The sequence below is a fragment of the Gigantopelta aegis genome, chromosome 10, assembly GCF_016097555.1.
Source record: "Gigantopelta aegis isolate Gae_Host chromosome 10, Gae_host_genome, whole genome shotgun sequence".
Lineage (NCBI taxonomy): Eukaryota > Metazoa > Mollusca > Gastropoda > Neomphalida > Peltospiridae > Gigantopelta > Gigantopelta aegis.
In genome coordinates this window covers 24,803,669-24,827,578 of record NC_054708.1, presented here as the reverse complement: position 1 = coordinate 24,827,578, position 23,910 = coordinate 24,803,669, and the positions used below count along the sequence as shown (strand labels likewise).

The following is a 23,910-nucleotide window of genomic DNA, read 5'->3' as shown; positions in this document are numbered from 1 at the left end:
TCCAGCGTTTAGTGGCCTCAATGAGAGGACTGAGCCAGGCCTGTATCAATGCTCAAAGTGGACACACTCGCTACTGACTGTGTGAACTTCGCCCTGGATCCCCTCTAGTGATGTGGCTCATTTGCATATAGCAGGTGCGCCCTTTCATGAACTATTGCTCGTTCCCATACCTTCGGACATTTCTCTTTCCATGTTATAACGTTTCATACACTGCAGTAAAAACTTATCATCAATTATCTTTGTCTTTTGTGTATCACGGTAACTTTTGCCTTTTAGTATATATGTAACATTACTATTTAATAATGAGCCAATTAACAATGTCATTATACTTTTGTTGCTGTTTATAATCCAAAGCAATACAGTCTTTTAATGGAATTGTATATGTTCACTTCAGTCATGGTACTACCGATTAATTAATTTCCATATAACTAAACCAGTCATAAAACAAGAGTTCAAAAGTGTCTGGCTGTGTATGGTACAACTCAAATATTGATTGTATATTTTATTAAATGAAACCAGAAAGGGTAAATTATAGATATTTTCTATTTTTGTGACAATAATGTGTAACCTAAATTTGAATATTTTCGTTGGGAAGTTAACACTATTGTTGATTGGTTTAAAATGCTGTACATTTTGTGACATTTTCAGTATTTATTAGATTAATACGATCTACGTGTATTTTCTAAACTATGTTAAAATATAAAATGGAGAAGTGACATTTTAGACAACACACACACACACACACACACACACACACATATATATATATATATACACACACGCAAGCACACACGCACACACACACACACACACACACACACACACACACACACACACACACACACACACACACACACGCACTGGTACAAGTATAATATATTCAGAAGAAAATTTTATTTGCTAATGTTTAAGAACCCAGGACCACCGTTATCTCAACGATGACTTTGCATATTTGGTGAATACCGCATTATAATAATCAAACATGAGAGAAAAACGACCAGGAAAACCATATGCATTAATAAACTGTTGTGGAAATTACTCAAGCTGTTCATTTAAAATAAGTAATATTAGAATTTTACAATGTTAAAAATTATAAACTGGGAAATAATTCACCAATTACGATGGATCATAAATGTTGTATAACAAATAAAGCATTTCGTAATAGTGAGAGTGACAAGGGTATTGTATGAAATTTTAGACGCCTAATCTCAGTACATACATTAGTTTACTACGTAAGCCTGATTCATCATTAAAGATTAACAACCAAGAACATATATTATCTAAACACAAACAACCGTCCGTTAAAACACAAATCGGTAGTTTATTTTAAGAGTAATCAACAGTATTTTGAAAAGTTGAATAAAGTGACATAAACTGCACATACAATAAATGTGGACTTCATTTATCACAGAACCCCCCCCCCCCCAAAAAAAAAAAAAAAAAAAAAAAAAAAAACACAACCCCAAAACCCCCCACAAGTTTCTTATTGTTAAGAATATTTCCTTGTCAATATAGATACATCTAGAGATTGGGCTTGGTTTATCCACACTCATGGTAACCTAAAATCTAATCAATTTCTAAATGGTATTGTTTACTTAAACCACCGAACGACAGAACACAAATAGCAGAAGTTGTTTGAAACTGATTAATTGAAATATAGGCTTCTTCAGTTCCAAGTAGAGTGATATTAATTAAGGAATTTATAAAAGACTACAACATTTAACTCTGTTCTTTACATATCGTGTTTCAAAAACAAACATAAATTATATACAAGTAGTGGCCGATTCTGCGAAATTACATATATATCTATGTGTGTGTGTGTGTGTGTGTGTGTGTGTGTGTGTGTGTGTGCATGCACTATGCATACATTTAATTAGAGAAACGTCATATATACATCTACTAGTGTCATAAGTCATGTTTTATGAACCGAGTTCTATATCAATTTCTTTGGTCCATAAAACATGATATTGCCCGAAATGTAGTCAATAATTGCTTTATTGCATAATGTTATACATAAAGACTCGTACATTCCTGCTTTGTTTATCAGAATCCGAATACGCCAATGCTTATAATTTCCCGCTGTTCGTTAAAACCGATAGAATTTAGTGTTGTCATGTAATGAAATGACGTTGTATGACGAGCAAAGGAATACGGAACAAAAAGTTTAAACATTCCCAAGACAAAAATCAAATTTGAGACATTATAACCAGCAAAAGTGTAAAATCATATCAATAGCAAAATGTGATAAATTTGAACATACATTTATACTAAGCATTTACCGATTACCTCCAAATGCATCTTTTTTTTGTAACATAAAATCCTGAGAGTGCCGATTCGCAGTTGACGTTGCGTTACGTTACCTACACATTTATTGGGTAGAATTTTGTCCATATTTATTTCCATTTGTTAAATCTCCTAGGGCAATATCACTTTTGATCGGACCAGTGGGACCGTCTCATGGCAACATCACTATTTACGTAGGGCCATGTAACTGGTTTTTGACCAATAAGAATACAGATATATTCATTATATATATAATATATTGGTCAAAAACCAGTCACATATATATATGCAATCCTCTGGTGATGACTGCTGGATGCTGCCGAAATTTAATGTGTAAATTGTGACGAAAAATATTAATGTTCATATTTTTAAACTAATATTTCTGCTGCACGTTTTGAAACACCGAACACACATTATGCAACTGTTCAGACATGGTAGAAACATCTCCACTCCTAGTGTCACTCACGTTGACACAGACTCTGTTCACGTTCTGAAAAGTATATATGTTCAGTGTAAAATATAACTACAGAATCCAGGACACAATATATTTTAATGGAAAATGAAACTAAATATGGTAAACACATGATGTTCACAAGTTGGGTACCAATTCTGTCCACTTAAATTTTGTACAATTGTAAAATGAGGTGGGTAGGGAACATTGGAATGATACATTCTCTTTTACATTTTATACTGCAATCCATAACACCACCATCGTATATACATTTATACAATTACTGAACAAAAAGGTTTACCACAACTTTTGATTTAGCAATCGACGTGTCCTTCATTAAAACCAAATATCCCCCTTGTCCTGGTACGATCTTTATGGAACCAATCGATCCTTCAACGCAACGAACCTCAGGCTAAAAGTCTATCACAAAAATATCATATATGGAAGTCCTTCATTTGCATTAAATGATTCAGTAGTTAAACACAATTACAGACGCGTCATCCAACCTTCAACCAAATGCTGAATAACACTGACCTTGTCCTGATGTGTCGTTGATGATGAACCTGGGGTATTACTGTCACTCTGTGAACATTCATATCATTTAGGAAATACATTGGTCCCCGAAGACATCCATCAACGTATTATGCTAGTTAACCAATCTTATAAATGAACTTGTCCTAGTCTCTGGAGTACACTAACATCATATGTTTTATGTTAACAAGGTTCTCTGTGATATTTTAAATCAGTATTTTGTAGACATTTAATGTAAATTTACAGTTACCAATTTATAAACCAAATTCACATTTATGAGATTATAAAGATGTGTGCCATTTTATATTATTAACATGGTACTTGTGTTGTTTTCTATGAAAATGTTTTGTTTGCGCTTACAGTGGGATTGGACACTGTATGTGTCTGGTACCCATTCCTTGTGGTTTTGGGAGTGCATAGTCTAGCGATACAGAATTATATGGAGAGAGAAATGCACTTGTGCATATGGAGTGAAACCCCCACCCCTGCTCAAAGCGATTTTTAAAAATATGCGAACCTGCATTTGTGATTATGATGTATACATGTAGAATGCAGGGAATTGCAGTTCAGGACATATAGGGCTGATTTCTCATGCCTGGGTTATCGGTGGGTGATGAAAACCTACGGGTTACCCTCTGCTTAATCTACGGGTTATTTTTATTGCGAGTTTCACGTGCAGAAGTTTCGGTAACCCTAGGCTACCACCGGGTTACAAATGCACTGCACGATAAACCTGCTATAGAGCTGGTTTTTCAGTGGGTTTTGCCGATTGGAGATTTAGCAATTTTGGCACGGAAATATCGAAGGGTTACAAAACAAAAGAAAATGTATATTTGAGGTACATCCACTTTAAAAATAGTGAAAACGTATATATATATATATATATATATATATATATATATATATATATATATATATATATATTAAGCAGGGACGTTCTGGATCCCATCGACCCCTCCACTTGATCCGCTCCTGTTAACTGTGTTTTAGTTTGAATGAATACTTTTATGAATAAAATCATTCTTTATTTCTTTGTAATAAAAACTTCGTAACCAACCTATTAACTACAATCTGATTAAAATTAGCTCTACTGATCTCACCAGTAGATCTAACAGCATTGCATGGACTCTCATGTCCAGGTGACATTTCATCTATAAATAACAATTTAAATATCGACCAAATACACTTCGCCTTTGATAACGTATTCGGGAGTATACAAATTCTAAAAATATCGGTCGAGACTATTTATGGAATAGGCAACATTGAAAAAACAGGGGAAATGTGCAGTAATAAACTCTGGATTGTACACTAGAATAAACAGATTTTATGGCTATATCATGACAGGTTTTTTTTCATCTTGAAACGAATTTTATATAAAGTATTATATTGAAATTAGCTTCCGGCATACTTCGTAATTCACCCGAATCATTTCGTATACCCTCGGCATAATCCCGAATGTTTTCAAATTCTTTTCAAATCACTGGCATGATTTAGCAAGTAAGGTTGTGATTGGTCGAATGAAAGGTCAACTGGACATACGCTCCAACGGTAATAGTGGAGATGGTATTAACTATTGCATATATAAACTTCACCTATTAAAATAATTTTGTTACTTTTTGTGTAGTCGATGTTGCAAACGGGGACGATTAAGAATGTTTTAACATATTTACGTTACACTAGTCGACTGTTCTGTAGGCAGTATTGATGCTTGAAGGACACTGTCGTCATCGAACGGATTTACTAAGTCTATAAATTCACCAGGAATCATCCCTTGAATTGTTTGGCTTGTTTCGTCAATGTCTCTTATAGGCGAGCCTCCTCCGGTTTCTTTCTGGTGTTTCTTAAGTTTGCAGACATCTTTTTTGGCCTTGCATTTTAGCCGTTTCCATAACTCCTTCAGTTGTCCTAAATATCTTTTAACCGATGACTGACTATTAAGTGACGGAATATTTAATTATTTCATGCCCAAGATTTTACTTACCAATATTAGTTTTCATATCAGATTTTTTACTTTCGATGGTTTTAACGTTTGCACGGATAAGTTCTAACAAAAACGTTTTGTCAACTTCACAAAAAATGTCCTTTTTTTCAACCTCGTTTCAGTCATTATTGCAAACGTAACGTGTATTGTGCATGCGATCATTTACATACCTTGCAACGAAGAAGACCTGCAGGTAACCCATGGATAACCCGTGGTTTTCATAACACGCCTATAACACAAACATGAGAAAAACCACAGACCTGTGTGTGTAGGCTAAGGTTTTCAGCGTGCTACGTAGCCCAGGGTTAACTCCGGGTTATATTATAACCTGGTGTTACCTAACCCGGGCACGAGAAATCGGCTCATAGTTTTTAAAATCCCCCTCTCTAGAGGTTTTGACGCAAAGGAAAGGTGGTGCTCAGTGTTGAAAAACATAGTGTTGCGTACTATTTAAAAGGCCTCTCATGTGTTAAAAATAATGTACATTCAATTAAAGGAGTTTAAAGCCCAAATTGCAACAATCTATAGAAAAGAAATTTACATGTACCTTCAAACATGTATTTCAGTGAAACACAATTATACCGATATTACACCTAAATGGCTCATAATGTACATGTTACTGCTCGGTGATGTTTTTTTATTGACTTTTGAATAACTCGTGGTTGTCGATCTTACAGATTTATATTTATAGACGCGTTTAAAATATAATATGAAAATAGAGTAGATATTTTTGTCAGACGATAATTTAAAACAATCAAATTAATATATTATTTCATTTTGTAACTTTTTATATGTGCATTAAGATATCCCGCTGATGAAATATATCCCAATTATTCCAACACTTTTGCTAGTTTAAATATGCCATAAATGTTTTAGCTTGGCACAGAGAGGTGATATTTTTATAGATATATTTGTTGCTAAAACCAAACCTTGTTCAGACAGCCAATAAAAATGTTTTCTCCAGTAAGCGTGTCATGTTTTCTGACAGTGTCCTGTAATACTGGCAACGCTTCAAACACTGCTAACATCGTGGCAACCACCTGAGATGGCGAGGCACTTTCCAGATATGACTGGAGTTGCTGCATATTATCTTCTGGACACCTAACAAAGAAGTTTTTCTCACGTTTTGACCTCCGTGGGCAGTCTTCACCAGAACCTTATTTAATAATATAAAAGTTGACACATTTATAGAGTTGAAATGACGATTCATCATGGGCAAAATTAACGAATCATGATTTTATTAAACGTTGGTGTATAAACATTGTAAATATATGTTGTTACCAGTTATACACATATGTATAGATAGATATATAGATAGATTCTTTCTATCTATCTATCTATCTATCTATCTATTATATATATATATATATATATATATATATATATATATATATATATATATATATATATATATATATATAGATACACATATACACACATGAAAATGCTCAAATCTGAATAACGTTTATTCATATTTGCATTACTACCAAACTTCCATCTATCTATCTATCTATCTATCTATCTATCTATCTATATATATATATATATATATATATATATATATATATATATATATATATAGATACACATATACACACATGAAAATGCTCAAATCTGAATAACGTTTATTCATATTTGCATTACTACCAAACTTCCAGACTGGGATCCAAGGTAAAAAAAACCCACCATGACTCACAACCACAATAATCTACGAATCTGAACGAAAAAAACCTCTTTGTCATAATCAAACTTCAAATTTAATTTAAAGTGATATGTCGATAATGTCTTGATCTGTTTCTTAGAGGACTGCCACTCACAAGACCGGTTAGAGAAATTGAATTAAACCTGCGAAATTATACTCGTAGTATCGTGCACCTAGTTTTAATATGTCAAAGTTCTAGTTATACAATCAGACGTAAGGTTGGTAGGTACTGGGTTCGAATCCGGTAACAGCTCCATGCAGTTGGTAGGTGGTTGGACACTACACAGACATCTATCTCAATAACTACTAACAACTAACCACAAAACCACCATCTTGGACACAGTCCAGATAGCTGGGGCGGGTACCCAGGACAGCGTGCTTGAACATTACTATCTATCTATATATCTATATATATGTTCAGTTCATTTATGTATGATACGTAACATTTGGTAAGATACTACAGTAAGAAATGGAAAACAAAGCAAGAGTGCCACAAAAAGACAAAAAAACAAACAACCCCTAATTCCGACGATCTTAGGGACTATGCTACACACTATATGATTACCCGTTTCTGCCTATAAGCTGACAAGGTGTACAGCAATGGGTTGAGAGCCGAATTGACTGGCAATATGAAAACAGCTGTCCAGGCATAAATCTCTCCAGCAATAGGAACTCCACCGAGTGCTGCTAGTCCTGAAAATTATAAATATAAATACTTTTACTATACATGAATGAATGTTTAATAACACCCCAGCACGAACAATACATCGGTTAGTGGGTGTCAAACTTAAGTACTTTGTTAAAGGACTATGTCTATCTTCATATTCGGAACACATGAGAAAAATACCCCCCCCCCCCCCCCCCCCCCCCCCCCCCCCCAAAAAAAAAAGAGCTAAATAAAATAGAATACCGATATCTTCACCGACATGAAATCTGTTCTTCTTATCAACATTATTTTCCTTTACTGAGCTGGACACAAATTAGAGAATTGAGGGCAAACAGATTGATAACTACATATTGATCAATTTAAGCAATATTATGCTGATTCTCATAAAGCAGTTAGAATTTTAAAAAATATATGCAAAGATTCATAATTTATACTTATAAATCATTATGCAAGTGTATAATGACAAGAATGTTTCATGTTAATCTACTAAGATGTAGTAGATTACCAGGAAAGGAATATAACACTTTCAAATGGCAAGACACGTGTTAACCTCAATGATGTTTGAAGATGACTATGACTTGCTGTTAATAAAAACACACTGAAATAATTTAAAAAGTGAGACGCAAAACAGCATGCCAACAACGTGACCACAATGTTCCCAAACGCGATATTGTGTAATTTGAAGTATGTGGTAACAAAGATAATCACCGTATCGATATCTCTTGTTTACCCACATTGAATTTGGTTTGCTAGAGTTACTGTTACTAATTAAACAAACAATTTTATATGTTACATGTTGAAAATAGCATTTTATGTTGATTCATGATATGCTTGGTTCTCGGTCCCCCCTAAAATACTTCTTGAATACGCGCTATCTGAAATGCTTGATTGTAAAGACATGCAATATATTACACTACTAATATAGTGATATTGTAGGCTAACGACATCTATAAAGACTCTTTTAATAACATAGAAACAGTCATTAATTAACAATGCCGTTACACATAATGATGGTTTCTGGAATATCGTCCCAGGGTTTTGAATTACACTAATTTCGCTTACGAATACAATCGAACATTGATGAATAAAACCGATCAATAATGTATATGCAAAACTAATTAATTCAACAGTGTTTATGACGCATATCTTATCGGCGTTTCAGATAAAAAAAAAAGTTAATGTTTCAATTTGGTGGCAATAGCTATTGCGTCATTAAAATGAATAGACATAGCCGCCGAAGAACAGTAGGTAATTCCCAGAGGAGCCCCCCTAAATTACTCAAGTTACCCTTTATTCCTCATTTAATTTGTTTCCCATCGGGATACCCTTTTGACAAGTTTTCCCAAGTACTCACTTCCGATAAATATTTCCTAGATCTGCATGACTGTGATTTTGTAATTCATTGATTTAGGCTGAAGCGAGATCAGGGTGCAGGCTCGTCAAATAAGATTGTGAAGGCATGCCTGACCCATTTGGTTTCCTGCTTTTAAACTGATCTAAACCAATACAATATGCATTTTCCCTTCTAAAACGTGTACTGATTTAAATACATTTAACATCATCTTCCACAAATATGGAAATGTTTGCATTCTAGTGAGTCTACAATAAATAAATGATACATACCAATAATGACGACTGGAAACCAGCAGGCGAAATCAGTTAATACTACCAGACTGAGTTTCCGAGCAACAGCACGTTATCGAGTCAGTCGCTTCTTATCCTTTACAATTGAAACACTTTTCATCACTCGATAGATGACGACTTGTGCAACAGCAATGAACGTAACTGCAAAAAGGTTGAATCCCAAGAAGATGCTAGTCGAATACTGCCAACCTGGTGCCCTATCTCTTGAAAGAGGTACAGCGAGACAAACGCTGTTACGGCCATAGAGATTCCAGTGGCTTGTTGCAGGTAGAAGAGGTACCAAAGCCATCACCATGCCTAACAACCAGGCAAACACACAAGCAATAATGTATGACTTTTTATTGAATCTAATCTGTCCAAACGGAAACTTTATTGCTAACAAACGGTCGAGAGTTATGAGGCAGATTAGCATTGTAGATACTTCAGATGACAAAGTTGAGAGAAATCCGGCAATTTTGCACCATGGGCTCTGTTTCCAGATATTTCCATACCAAAGATACTTCCCTCGATAAAGCATATCTGCTGTTCCAATGAAAATCATGTACACTCCCATGAAAAAATCTGAAAATACTAAATTTAAAATGAAATAGCCACATCCTTTTGATAACGATGATTTATCGATACACAGTCTGTAAATAATTGTCAAACTATTTCCAGTAAGTGCAGCTACTCCAAGAATCCAAATAAACACACGCAGTACATTGTTTTGCATCAGATCTTCACACGACGAGAATTCATCTTGTGGAGCAAAACATTTATCATCTTCAACAGAAGATGGTCTGACACTTGGGCAGCAGAGCGTGAAGATACCTGCTCGAAGGATTTCAAAATCATCTATGCCATTAAATATGTACTGTCCAAAGTCTGATATTTTGGTTTGATCAAGATATAAATATTTCACTGATGTTTGATTTTTAAAAGTATGATCTTCAATATATTGTAATTTAGAGTACGAAATATTTAGACTGAGGAGGTTTGATAGTGTAAATAACAACAATCTTTGAAGTTTCTCGATTCCAGTGTAATGCAATTGAAGTTCAGTCAAGCGTTGAAGATCATCAAAAGCACCAATCTCAATTGTGGTTAAATACCTGTTTTCCGACAAATCAAGGAGTCTTAAATTGTGCAATCCCCGAAATGCATTCCCTTTCAGGTGGCTTATAGTATTGTAACTCAGATATAATGACATCAAATTCTTTAGTTCCCAAAATTTCCACTTTAAATTTTGAATGTGACAGTTTGATAAGCTCGGCAGTCCTTGAAAGCTTATGTCTGTAAGCTGGTCGAGATTGGAAAAGGACAAGTGTAGCTTTCGTGTTAACGATCCAAATGTTGCATTACTCCAAAAATTTCCTAGACATCGAAAGACAGAACCAGTACAGTTACAAGTAGAGGGACACCTGAAACCACATGGCATCTCATCATCGCCCTGAGGACAGTCAACGTTGTTATTACACACATCCTGCAAACGGATACACGTCGTGCTCTTTCTACATCTAAAGTAGCCGGGACATTGGTACTTGTCTGAAATGGAATATATCTTACATCATGGTTAAATCAGCGTCCTACAACATTTTACAGAAATATCGAAAAATATACTTACTCCAAAAATGAAGACTGCCTCATGGATAGACGTGCCAAGCTTTCTCTGCAGTATGCTGCCAAGATTAAATCTTTACCAAAACATCCAACACATGATGCGGTGTTTGATAACAAATATATGAAGTTGTTTGATGCAAGGCTAAATGCTATTCGTACATTTGGTCTTAGCATTAAGTGCTTTTTGTCGCTTTCCAACATTGATTTAACTGACACTGATTCATATTTTGTTTCACAACCCTGGTGTATTACACCACCTAAACTTGTGTTTGATCTGGTGCATCTGAAGAAAGATCGTACAGATGCTGTTGTATATAAACAGTTTTTCATGGAAATTCAAGACAAGTACCGTGATTACATTCCTGTGTATACAGATGGATCACGGGATGGGAATTCTGTGGCTTGTGCTACAGTCTTTCCATCAGACACTATCATTTCCATGTGACTGCCTGACTCGGCATCAATCTTTAGTGCTGAAGTTTGGGCAGTCATTAAAGCCTTAGAAGAAATCAAAGATTCAATAGCATCCAAATTTATTGTTTTTACTGACTCACTTTCGTGTCTCCAAGCTTTGCGCAATATGAAGCTGGACCATCCCTTAATTGGGATGGTGATACGAAAGTGCGTCTTTTTATCTATTGCCAATAAAGATGTTGTATTTTGTTGGGTTCCCAGCCATGTTGGCATCAGAGGTAGTGAAAAGGTATATTCTGCTGCGAAGTCTGCTTTGGATTTGCCTCATGCCAGGGTTGGTGTACCGTATACTGATTTTAAATATTGTATCAACCAATTTATCTTTTCGACTTTGCAATGTGATTGGGACGGTGAGGTTGCTAACAAGCTTCATGCTATCAAACCAGTCTTGGGAGAGTGGCAGTCCTCCTATAGGCAGTGCAGGAAGGATGAAATAGTCTTGTGTCGTGCCCGCATCGGTCATACTTACTTGACCCATTCATTTATCTTAAAGAAAGATCCTCCACCTCAGTGTGAGCACTGTCAGTGTACTCTGACTGTGCGTCACATTTTGGTGGAGTGTCCGTTTCTGAAAGAAATTCGAAAAGATATATTTGGACCACGAACTGTGATGGAATCCTTTCGATTCCATCCAGAACTTTTATTGCAATTTTTACGCGATACTGAATTTTACTCTAAATTTTAATTTTATATATCTGTGATATTTGTATTTGTGCACAGTTCTTTACACCGTGTTTTAATTGAACTGTTGAATTTTTATATTGATGTTGATCATCACATTGTTGTTGCATTTACCATAGTTTCACACCCAATAGCCGATGTATTTTTCGTGCTGGGGTGTCGTTAAACATTCATTCATTCATTCATTCATTCATTCATTCATTCTAGGATTTCCTTTAATCCACTAGCCATGGGATCGGTGATTAAAAACATTACTAGTCGTGATTAACAATTAACTAGCCCTATTTTACTTTAAGTTAATACAATTTTACTAAATAATAGTAATAATCGGATATGCCACCAAAAGAGGGAGATGGAGCTTAAACACAATAACGTTGGGATGGGCTGGGGTGGATATTCATAATTACAAAATAGACTTCACTGCAACAATTGACCCTCAAATTGATTAGCCGTCGAGCATGACAACTGTAGTTATTTAGTAGCCCGACATTGAAAATCATTAGCTATGGGAGTGGGGCTACCATAATTGAGAAGCCCTGTGTTACGTTTATTTCTAAGCACATTATAAAGTAAGAGAGAAATATAATAATAACTACGGTAACCACATCTCTGTTCATGACTTCCGTCAAAGCAGTCAGGATGTCCGTCACACGTCCTAGATTTCCAGATGATTTCACCATTGCTGCAGTTAAAGAGTCCATCTAAGGGTGGTGCACGAGTCGACGCATGAACTACCGGGCTGCCTGTTTTTGGAAAATATCAAGTTTATATCACAAGGTAAATGTGCAGTATATGCAATATATATATATATATATCAATACTAGTATATTTAAAATGCATTCTTTTGGAAAACAATTATATTTTCTGCTGTTAATTTGTCTCCAGAATGAACATTTCTGATATAATTAATCCATTTGATTTCTGTACAAAGTTTTAACATATACCTTGTATTGATTTATGTATTGTATTATTCCTTTTCCCCACAGCTCCTTACACTGTGGTTTTACATAATTATATAAATAATAGTTTCATATACTTACCATGCGACACCCAATAGCTGATGTGTACTTTTGTGATGGGGAGTCGTTAAAAAAATATTCATTCATTCATTCATTCATTCATTCATTCATTCATTCATGCACTCCTTCATTCATGCATGCATTCATTAATTTATTCAGTCATTACATTTTTCATTCATTAATCCATTTGTCAAGAGATGGTTTGCAACAAAACATTTGTGTTTATGTCAGTCATTGTATAGATTATACTACATAAGCAGCCGTTAGATATCGATTATCTTATAAAGAGTTAAAGCGACACACCCTAGTTTTTAAAAACGCACGTTCGTCTAAGGAGAAGTGGTTAATAAGACAAGCTCTAGTTATTTTAGACGGTATTTCCCTGTTTAAACATCACAGTCTTCAGCTTCTCTCTGTTATAACCATATCCAAATGTGTGTTGCAGGTTTGTAGATTAACTAAACTTAGTGTCCATTTTTACGGGCTGAAACTAGGGTCTGCGCCTTTAAAAACGTATCCAGTTTCGCTCGTTGGATACATTTTTAAACAACTCCTTGTAACATAAACAGTATCTGACAAGACAATTTCAGGTTAACTGTACGTCACAGAGTGATCGATTCGACCGTGCTTATTTCATGGTATGACACTGGTGACCTGATCATCACCTAGGAGCAGTCAATCGTATGTCTTTAAACTGTTATAACTAACGATGTTCTCACCAACGGGTGTGCAAGAAAATTATTTCTCACACACCCATTGGTTAGAAGACCATGCGTTATTTTTGATAACACATACTTGTTTACATATGTATGTGTTGACAATTTCAAAACTTACGACTGGCTGCTCATAGGAGATGACCTGGTCAGCAATGTCATACATCCATTAAAAAACGGCACGATCGAAATCTATTACACTGTGACGTAGAGTTAACCTGACAATCATTTGTCGGTGCCGCGTAAGTTAGCTACAAGTGAAAGGGCTGTACACAACCTTTAGTCGAAAAAGATGTTAACATTTGCAACATATGTAAGAAATAGAATAATACATTAGTGTTCGTTATATACCATTTATCTTACAACTCGTTGTTTAAAAACGTACTAAACTCGCTTTGGCTCCATAAATACATTTTAAATCCACTGTTTTTAAAGTAAATGGCATCTAACGGCCACTAATGTAGCATTCTCTATGTACATGCATAATATTCTTCCCTTGAACAAAACAACATACCCAACTGTTCTGTATTGTTTCTTGCTTTGGTTTCACATACGAATCCTTTTCCAATGGGGTCTCCACACCCAACGTTCTCCCACCAGGACACATTACCGTAGGTCGTCCATGTCACGCAGGACTCCACTGCAGCACCGTCTGACTGTTTTGTCTGTGGATCTATCGCCTTCCTGAAAACATGATATTGGTAGCTATTTTATTAACCCGGATAATGGAATATTCGAATTATTTTTATTACATACCTATTCAATCTTACTATAGTGACACAGACATTTTCAAACCGTGTGACTTATCTTGTATCACATATATGTGCGATCTGGAAACTTGTAAATGGGGAATTCCCTTCTTATTTTAACTGGAGTTTGCGCCGTTGTATTACTGGCGTATGTGACAGTTTACACACGTTTGCATCTGAGAATGATCTTTAAAGTTAAGTAAACCCATGAAAGGAGGATTGATAAATAGCTTTACGAAAGTATAGTTATGACGTTAAATTAAAAACCGTGTTTGTACAAAATTAAAGAAGGTATGTAATACATACAGAACTAAAATATACGTTGTTTTTCGCTTCCTGTTTATTGCACGAGTTTATTTTGCGCAAGAACATACCAATCGACCGCTACGCGGCCTCGTGGCATATATGTTTGCACAAAATGAACTCGTGCAATAAATAGGAAGCGGAAATATCGTATATGAAGTTAAGTATAATATGTATCACTCATGATCCCATTTTCGCTTCTTTTATTGGGTTTTTGATTTTGCCTCTGTTGTAATGGGTCTTGTTTAAAAATCCGTTGTCTTCCGTATGTCGAATAAAGTTTGCATAAAATAATTGTCTACTGTGCTTGCAATGATAGAATCTGACAGAATGAAATAATAAATAGTGTGTGTTATTAGACTGAATGTTGTAAGACTAACCTAAGCTCAGCCGTGGAAAATGATCACATCCCAAAGATCCAAATATATGATTACGTGTGCAAGCTTTTAGATAATAGTGTACAATAACTGACTTGCAGGTTCTTCTAAATGGTTGTGTACAAGTTGCATCAAAATCAGAATTGACATATACTTTCTTATCAAATACGTACAGATCTCTATCCAATGGATGTTAAAAAGACCCATGCTACTATTGCAAAACAAACTTGTTACACCATATAGCCTCTTATTAGTATGTAATTAAGAAGAAGAAAAAATAAGAAGAAATAAAGAAGAAGAAGAAGAAGAAGAAGAAGACGAAGAAGAAGAAGAAAGAAGAAATGAAGAAGTGGAAGAAGAAAATATGTTTTTAAAATAGGTTCAGTTCTTACCATTTCACAAACCTGGGTGGTTTTCCATCAGTCCACCTATACATGCCTTGATATTGTTTCGAGAAAGTGTTGTCAGATCGCTTTAGCCCTGCAAATTATATAACATGATTCTTCAGGTGCTGCAATGCTATAATATATAACATATTGTACACAATGCTATACAACATATTTTATCCTATAACTTACCATTGATATCCACGTCATAAACCCATGTGATAATTTAGTGTATTAACCCGGTTAATAATGGCATGCAAATTTACAAGGTATTTGGGCAATGCCTTGCTGTGAATGGGTCATTTGTTTACAAACGTACAAGACATGTATACCTGAGCGTAACGTGTTCAAAGATTTAGTTAAAATGCGTGACGTCAAAGTTATTTGTCCCAATCGTGATGACGTCATATTACCGATGATGGGGACTTTATTATTGTGATTTTCTAAAAGTTGAATTACAATGTTATTTTAGAAGTGTTATAGGATAAATATAATTCGCTACTTGTGTTTTTTAATATGTGAAATATCAACCTCGTCTAGTTAATCGGTATTTGTTTCGGCAAAGCCTCGGCAAATACCGATTAACATAGACTCGGTTGATATTTTCCATATTAAAAATACTCATGACGAATCTTCTATGTACACATCAATTAGGATATAATACTCCTCTTTCCTGGTGCAGTTCCAATGAAATCAACCAGACGGCAGTCTCTGAGCTTACCTATATGGATCTTCTCTCTTTACGACATGATGTAATAAAAAATTCTCTTCCATTGCATCATTGATTGATACGAGGTGACTGCCGTGTTCTGCACACTTCTTTCTTGCATTCATCCAGCGGATTCCACTGTAGCCGTACTTGATGGACGACTTCCCCTCATCTGCTGTATACAGTCTGTAGCAATTCCCTTCGTAGTAGTTCCATGACGAATCACATGCTGAATCAATTACAATTAATGTTTAGTGAGGTTTTACACAACAGAATGTCAATGATCATATATGTAAGGCAGCAAACATTTTAGCCACTAACAAGTGCCATATTTATATTTCCTGGGAAATGTTGTATGTTTGTGTGTTATTATGTTTTTGGTATTTTTAAACAAAATAAAATGATCTAATCTGAAAGTAATTTAATTTCATAATTTAATTTAATTCAGTTGAATTCAACTTAATTTAATTGTCTTACACACCCGTTGGTAAGAACACCATGCGTTATTTATGATAACACATACCCTGTTTACACACGTACGTGTGTTAACAATTTCAAGACATACGACTAGCTGCTCCTAGGTGATGTCCAGGTCATCAATGCCATATATCCAGTGAAAATCAACAGAATGGGAATCGATTACCTTGTGACGTACAGTTAACCTGACAATCATGTATCTGTGACGCGGAAGTCAGCTACAAGTGTAAAGGGTTGTAAATATATATATTTTAGTCGAAAAATATGTTACAATTTGCTTAAAAACTGTTTTTGAGGATATGTAAGAAATGATAATACATTCGTATCCGTTAGATAAGAGTAGTAGTAGTAGGTGTTTTGATTAATCTGTATCTTCACCTTCATCATCTTCATGACATCTACATAAAGGTTTGACAGTGCTTCAGTAATATTAATAGACAGATTTCATATCCATGACAGTGAATAAACTGAAGGGCTCAGGCAGCCTACTAATGCAGGACTTCAGTGAACACTAACTTTTTACGATATAGTTTATCGCTCAAACAATATCAAATGGACTTAAAACTATTTTAAATACAAACCTTTACAAACTAAAAGTGCAAAGTTTTGTCCAAATGATGATACTGTGTTATCTCCTTCTATGCCAAATTTAAACACGGTTTCTTCACTGCCAGTAATCTTTGTAAACTCTGTACCATTATGTAATGATACGGCAACGACGTAGATGCCATCTTCACGAAGTTCTTCTGCTTTGTTGGCCGCCAAATCAACTTCTTTTTCTGATAATTCGGTGGCTATAACTATTACAATGCCTAGACCATTGATTCTCCTTCCATTGGCCAGTGCCATTTGTGTAGTTAGGGTTTCACTGAGAGCGTCTGCTAAGGTGAAATTACCATTTACAAGTGATACCCTTTGTAACGAATTGGTAAATGCTGAATGAGTTTTATACATTTTGTTATCTATTTGGATAACCTTATTAGTGTTAAAAGATAAAAGCCCAACTCTTTTGTTGCCAAAGTAAGGTAGCAGATTATGTATAGCGTGCAATATTCCCTGTCATTCCGTTATGTCCCCATCTACAATACGTGTGATATCAATGGGGTCCGTAAGACATTTTTCGACTGTGTTATTTCCAGTTTCTGTAAAATAAAAGACACGCATTTACAGCTTTAATCGAACTGTGCTAAACTTGTAGCCATTGCAACATGTATTGTTCTCCGCCTATCACCCCCCCCTCCCACCCCCCTCCGAAAAAATAAAATAAAATAAATAAATAAATAAAATAAAATAAAATAAATAATTAAATGAAGTGTATTAAAATGACAATATAAATGAAGATTATCTTAGATTGACTTAAAATGTAATTATTTATAAGAGTACGCTATTGAAAATATGGCCTGAAATACTCTAGTCGAATCGAAAGTATGCCACCTGACCTATATGTTTGGCCAGTGACCGGAAATATATAAATGTATCTAGTAAAAATAAATATTACAAAATCTCTCATACGTTTTAACATATAACAAGGGGATCGCATCGATGTCCCCAAAATATACAGGCATTGCGGAGAAGGGCGGGGGACATGGGGTCTAGCCCCCCCCCCCCCCCCCCCCCCCCCCCCCAATAATTCAAAATCAAAAATATTATCGGTATGTCTTAAGGCAGAAATGAATTTCCCTTGTAGAATGCAGGAAATTACATTTTAGGACATCAAGTTTTGAACATTTTAGGTGGAGCATACACTGGAAACCCGCAGAAACATTGCTTTGCACCCTCGATTTCAGTCAGCAAACCAATGTCGACTTGCTTCCGCCGTGCCTGTGAAATACTCTTTAAAACACAAAATAGTATTAGTACTATCATCGTGTTTTATAGTGGTTGGGTAAACAAGCACAACCGCCATTTTTCACCGAGCACTTTGATCGAACTATGGGGCTAAGTCCCATTGTATGCAATACTTACGGATAAACAGTCAATTTGTTGCATTAAATTAGTAATTATGTACATATTGAAGTAGACATATGGTTATTTTAATTACTTTTATTTTGAAAATTAGATTCAATAAATATGAAAATAGATCATTTATACGTACATGAATTTATTTGTATACTCTTTTGTTTTCCTAAATATTCTACGATCTTAACTACCGCATGCATCCACTGTTATATGCCCTGAGTTTGAGTTTGGATATTGATTCACCATGTTCCACTGTTAAAGACAAGTTTAGTCACGCACTCTGAATCACGTGGATAAGTCTCATATTTTTAATTCAAGATGTCGGCCATTCTTACCAAACAACCACACAACAGCAGACGAAATGAATATAATTAATAACACCAGCATCATGTACTTGTCTAATTATTCTTCACGTTCTACCCTAAAATAAACGTCTATAATATCAGCAAACTGTTAAAGGTTGGATTATACCAAATAGATGACCACAGGTCTATTATTATTATTTGTGTATTTATTTATTTATTTATTTGTTTATTACTATATTAATAAGTAAATAAATGCAGACTTGAAAAGCACAATATTTGCATGGACAGACACAAAACTGCAACGCTCATCCTTTACACTACCGTAGTTACAATTATAGGTGTAATATGTCAGTTATTCACTATATTTTAAATGATGTTTTTATGAAAATGTCCAAAGAAGTTTGAAGAAGACTTGAAGTGTGGGTAGATGGCGATACTGGGACACTGCAAATGCCACCTCCGTTAGTAATGTGCTGCATTAATGCATTACCAATCCTTTTTATATTGCTATAACTCCTGCATAATGACATATTATGCCTAAATACATGCATTCGGATCAGTCCTCTTCAGTGTGGACAGGCATCATTTGTTTATCTTGTAGATGCTTATTTCATATTCCTACATAATTTACTTCAGATCATAATAAAACATTTCATTAAGAATACGCTCAACTAATAATACTTTAAATACGTCTGGTATCATCACCATATTTCACGATCATCGTAATTAATAATTATTCCTGCATTTCTTTTGTATCTGACGCCATATAACCTTAATTAAAATGTGTTGAGTGCGTGGTTAAATAAGACATTCCTTCCTTCATTTTGTATTGTAAAATATACGTTTTCATGCAGTTCATGTAGCTCACATATCAGCAGTAAACATACACTTTTTGTTCTATAAATGGACCATCTGATCTGAACCTAATCTAAATGAACTTTTTATTGAATGGGAAGAACAACCGAAGCATCACAAATACTATAGATGACGTCTGGTGGTGGAAACAACTCGTGTAACTATTGAAGCAAAATATGGAATTATGTAGGACGCATAACAGAACTAAAAAGGATTATACTAATTAACACAGTACACTGTTAACATACTTGCAATTCGTCAAGTCATCCCGAGGCCTTCAGAACAATTCTCGTGTTGTAATAATTCTGGTAATCAAGTACTTCAAACAACACCAAACATTGCGCTGTTAATGGTGAAATATAGACTACCAGGTGAGAGATGAGGCATAAACAGTTCCACAAATACAGATTTTACCATTTGTCTCACAACACAATTTTGAGCTAAAAGTTGTATCCATCTTTCACTACCATCTTGTTTGCTATTGGGCACTACTGATTGACACATATCAGATTGGTTTAGAGTACGACATCTCCATGAAAGATTTCCAAGATATTCTTTCTTGAAAAACAAATCGTCAAACTCATTCTTTATGTTGTGACAAAAGAGTATCTTGAATAGTAGACATCTTTCGCATGACACTGCAAGTTATGATGTCCTATCATTGGTGACACGTTTTTTGTGAAGCTATGGGTGTTGTAACAACATCCTGTCATATCGAAAATGTGCCATTTGTTCAATTAAGACACTGGGGAGGAATTCATATTTATGAGTTATAATTTGGGATATATATACATATAGCATTTTAGCCACGTATGTTAACACTGTAGTCTATGGCATGTATCTAGTATAATGCAACCGTTTTTCAGTGTACTAATGTTATAGATATTTCCTTTGGAACGGCACGTGAAGAATGATGAACTATAACGCGTTATTTGATGGTTTTGTTATTCATTATATTCATTTCATTTATATTTTTTCTGTAAAAATGGCCGCCACCTTGAATTGAAAATGACATACTTACCCCTGTGATCAATAAAAATCGGTATTAAATTGTCGGAAATTTGGGGGTGTTTCCCCCCAAGAGTTTATTTGCATATTCATACACTACCTCTCGCTGTTAAGTTGGACGCACATACACTTGGTAAAGTACAACGCAGTTATCCACTAATTATCATACTGTGGTGAAACCCTTCCACGAATTTCAGCCCGTGTTACACATTCAGCCCACAAACACGTGGATGACTGCTCGCTGCTCTTCCCTTTTACATATGGAAGTGGGCAGCCATGCTAAGTGTCTCACAAATCCATAAGTTGGTTTTATAACATTTACATGCAAATAAAATTAAAATGTCACCATATTTCTACATATGTGACAGACAATCTGAAATATGACAATGTCGTCTTCGCCTAAATATTAGCGAACTTAGCGGACATACATTTTCACGTTTTATTTCAGAAAATTCATTCTGTGCCAGTGGCCATCCTATTGAGAATTCTGAACATGTCTTACTCCAATGTAACAGATAACGTAGAAAATTTATATTTGCCTATTTCAATCTAAACTACAAATCAGTTTTACGTGAATATTCAAATACCGATAATCTAGAAAATGTTGAGATGTTCAAAATAATCCAACAATTTATAGCTGCAAACAAACGCTTTGACAATGTCAGACAAATCTCTCTCTCTCTCTCTGTCTCTCTCTCTCTCTCTCTCTCTCTCTCTCTCTCTCTCTCTCTCTCTCTCTCTCTCTCTCTCTCTCTCTCTCTCTCTCTCTCTCTCTCTCTCTCTCTCTCTCTCTCTCTCTCTCTCTCTCGAAGTTTTGAACCAATGTTCTTATTTTTCTGCCTATTGGTCAGTCCTCAATCAATATTGATTTTTTTTTTAAAACCTGATCGGTCAAGGTAAAATATTTATCTAATCATGGTTACCATACCACATTAATACAGGCGTTAAATGGGCTATACAGCGAAAACAAATCACGGATGATTATTGACATAGCCTCGTATTATAAAATACAAAACATTATTCTCATGTAGACACCTTCGCATTCTTCTATCGCACATACATCACTGGGAACTTTCGGATCTACTGTGTAACTACAATAAAACCTATTAGTTGTCAATTTTAATTCCTAAGTAAAATACTTTTAATTTAGCATTTAACTAAGTATTAAGTTTTAGTTATTATGTGAACTTGATTTATATTGACATCTGTGAATGTTTATAAACTTTATATAAATAATAATAATAGAAATTGAAATAAATATTCTTAGAGATGCCAATGACGTATGTGTTACTTCTGAATTATATCACCTACATCAGTATCACTATTGGTAGTACTTAACAAATAACTTCTGGCTGAATCACACTTTTGATAGAACAGTTAATACATTAAATCCTGTCATTGGTAATAAATGTGAGTGTGAATTTTGTAAAACAACAACAGCAACAAAACCCGTTTCATCTTGGCAAAACATGTATGCAATTTTATTCCATCTAGTTCCACCGTGTTAAGTAACCTTGTGCTTGAAACATGTATGGGGTACCTGTAAAAAATACTCAAATGTTGTGCGGAACTAGGGTAATCGTAGACGCTACACATTATCTCTGAAAGGAGCAGGTTAACCCCTGATTTACTTTAAGGGTTAGGGGTGGTAGTATTTATATCCGTGGTGTATACAATCTTTATGTCGATTGATACGCTGTAGGTAGGAGTTTAGCCACATGTTACTACTGACGTCTATGGGATTTGATTTGGTGGTATAACCATATAGCACATATTCAGTGCATAATAAACTTCATAATTTTGTCATTTAATTTAGTTAAATTTGTAGCTTTTGTAACAATTATACAGAATCGATACAACATTTATTTTTTAAGTGTGACAAAGTTCAGAATTTGTGGAAAGAAGTAAAATCATGAAATCTATGTAAAACAGGAAACGAAATAAATGTCACCAAAGATATTGTCATATTTGATATAACTAATAAACATTAAACATATCTTTAGGTCTCAAGATAATCTGGGGTTTTTTCACAATCACTTAGTTTGCATCTATCTACGTATATAGCTGAGCACACACATTGTCAGTAAATATCTTCAGGTGTATTATTTAAAACCCTTTTTTTTTTAAATATGACATATTGCATTGGTACAAACTGTATACAATATATATTCCTTACGAGGTGTACATTATATTAGGTTGCACCGTAGAAACAGCAGTTTCAGTGACGTTGTCAGTTTATGTCAGACTACAACAGATCCTGGTTGTCATAAGAACTCATAATTGGATACCTTTTGAAAAACGTATGTTATCAATATAGGTAGTATTAGACCAAAAAAGTTCCGACTGGGTCAAAGTTCGACGTGCACCCAACTTTAGATAGAGTAGATACTATCACAGCCCTGTCATTGGTGATAAATGCGAGTGATAAATATGTGTCAAGCAGCCTTGTGCTTGAAACATGTATGGGGTTCCTGTAAAATGAAAGTACAAACATGTTGTGTGGAACTAGGTTAGTCATAGACGCTACCCGTTATCTCTGAAATGAGCAACTTAACCTGCAATTTTTTTTTCGGATTTACGTTAAGGGTGAGGCGTGGTAATATTTACATAGGTGGTATTTATGTCGATCGGTATGATGCAGGTAGGAGTTTTAGCCACATGTTACTATTGTCGTCTATGGGCTCTGATTTGGTGGTATACACCCTATAATGCCGGGGATCACTACTAATAAGCATATATACGTGCACAAGTCAGATTAGGAGATTTCATGTCCCATCAGCCTGACAGATTCTGCCACTCCATCTTTGCTGCTTGGTATTCTTTTGTACACAAATCTGCAGATGTAGTTAGCTTTTCCTCCTGGGTATGTGTGATCATATTTCAAAAGAGTCAGGTCAGGTATAGTTAGAGGTAGACCGCAGGTAACATCTGAGAACATGTATAGCTATGACAAGCACTGTTTTACAAATTGGGGTTGGGTAGGTGGTGAAGTATTTTTTTTAATACCTACAACACAAAATAAAACTGAACCAGAAAT

The 23,910-nt window shown here is 35.0% G+C and overlaps 1 protein-coding gene across 2 annotated transcripts; it reads right to left on the bottom strand.

Annotated features, from left to right (window-relative positions):
• Window positions 1–1,462: 1,462 nt before the first annotated feature.
• Window positions 1,463–17,973, bottom strand: LOC121384586 (G-protein coupled receptor GRL101-like). Of its 2 annotated transcripts, XM_041515045.1 has the most exons (8): window positions 17,328–17,973; window positions 16,282–16,498; window positions 15,567–15,654; window positions 14,260–14,429; window positions 12,610–12,756; window positions 7,514–7,641; window positions 6,176–6,402; window positions 1,463–2,773 (listed from the first exon to the last, which is right to left on the bottom strand). In XM_041515045.1, exons 3-7 carry the CDS (start codon window positions 15,608–15,610, stop codon window positions 6,268–6,270), a joined length of 624 nt encoding a protein of 207 aa, XP_041370979.1. In that variant the 5' UTR covers window positions 15,611–15,654; window positions 16,282–16,498; window positions 17,328–17,973; the 3' UTR covers window positions 1,463–2,773; window positions 6,176–6,267. The 2 variants fall into 2 exon arrangements, with proteins under 2 accessions (XP_041370979.1, XP_041370978.1); XM_041515044.1 differs by lacking the exons at window positions 1,463–2,773; window positions 6,176–6,402 and adding an exon at window positions 9,239–10,783 and having other exon boundaries at window positions 7,512–7,641.
• Between the last annotated feature and the right edge of the window lie 5,937 nt (window positions 17,974–23,910).

Excerpts from the sequence above, each read along its gene's own strand:
- LOC121384586 (XM_041515044.1), bottom strand. The coding sequence starts at position 15,610 with ATGTATAGGTGGACTGATGGAAAACCACCCAGGTTTGTGAAATG. Across the intron at positions 14,430-15,566 it reads CCACCCAGGTTTGTGAAATG|GAAGGCGATAGATCCACAGA; the intron begins GTAAGAACTGAA and ends TCATGTTTTCAG. Across the intron at positions 10,784-12,609 it reads TGAACAGAGATGTGGTTACC|ACAAGTACCAATGTCCCGGC; the intron begins GTAGTTATTATT and ends ATTCCATTTCAG.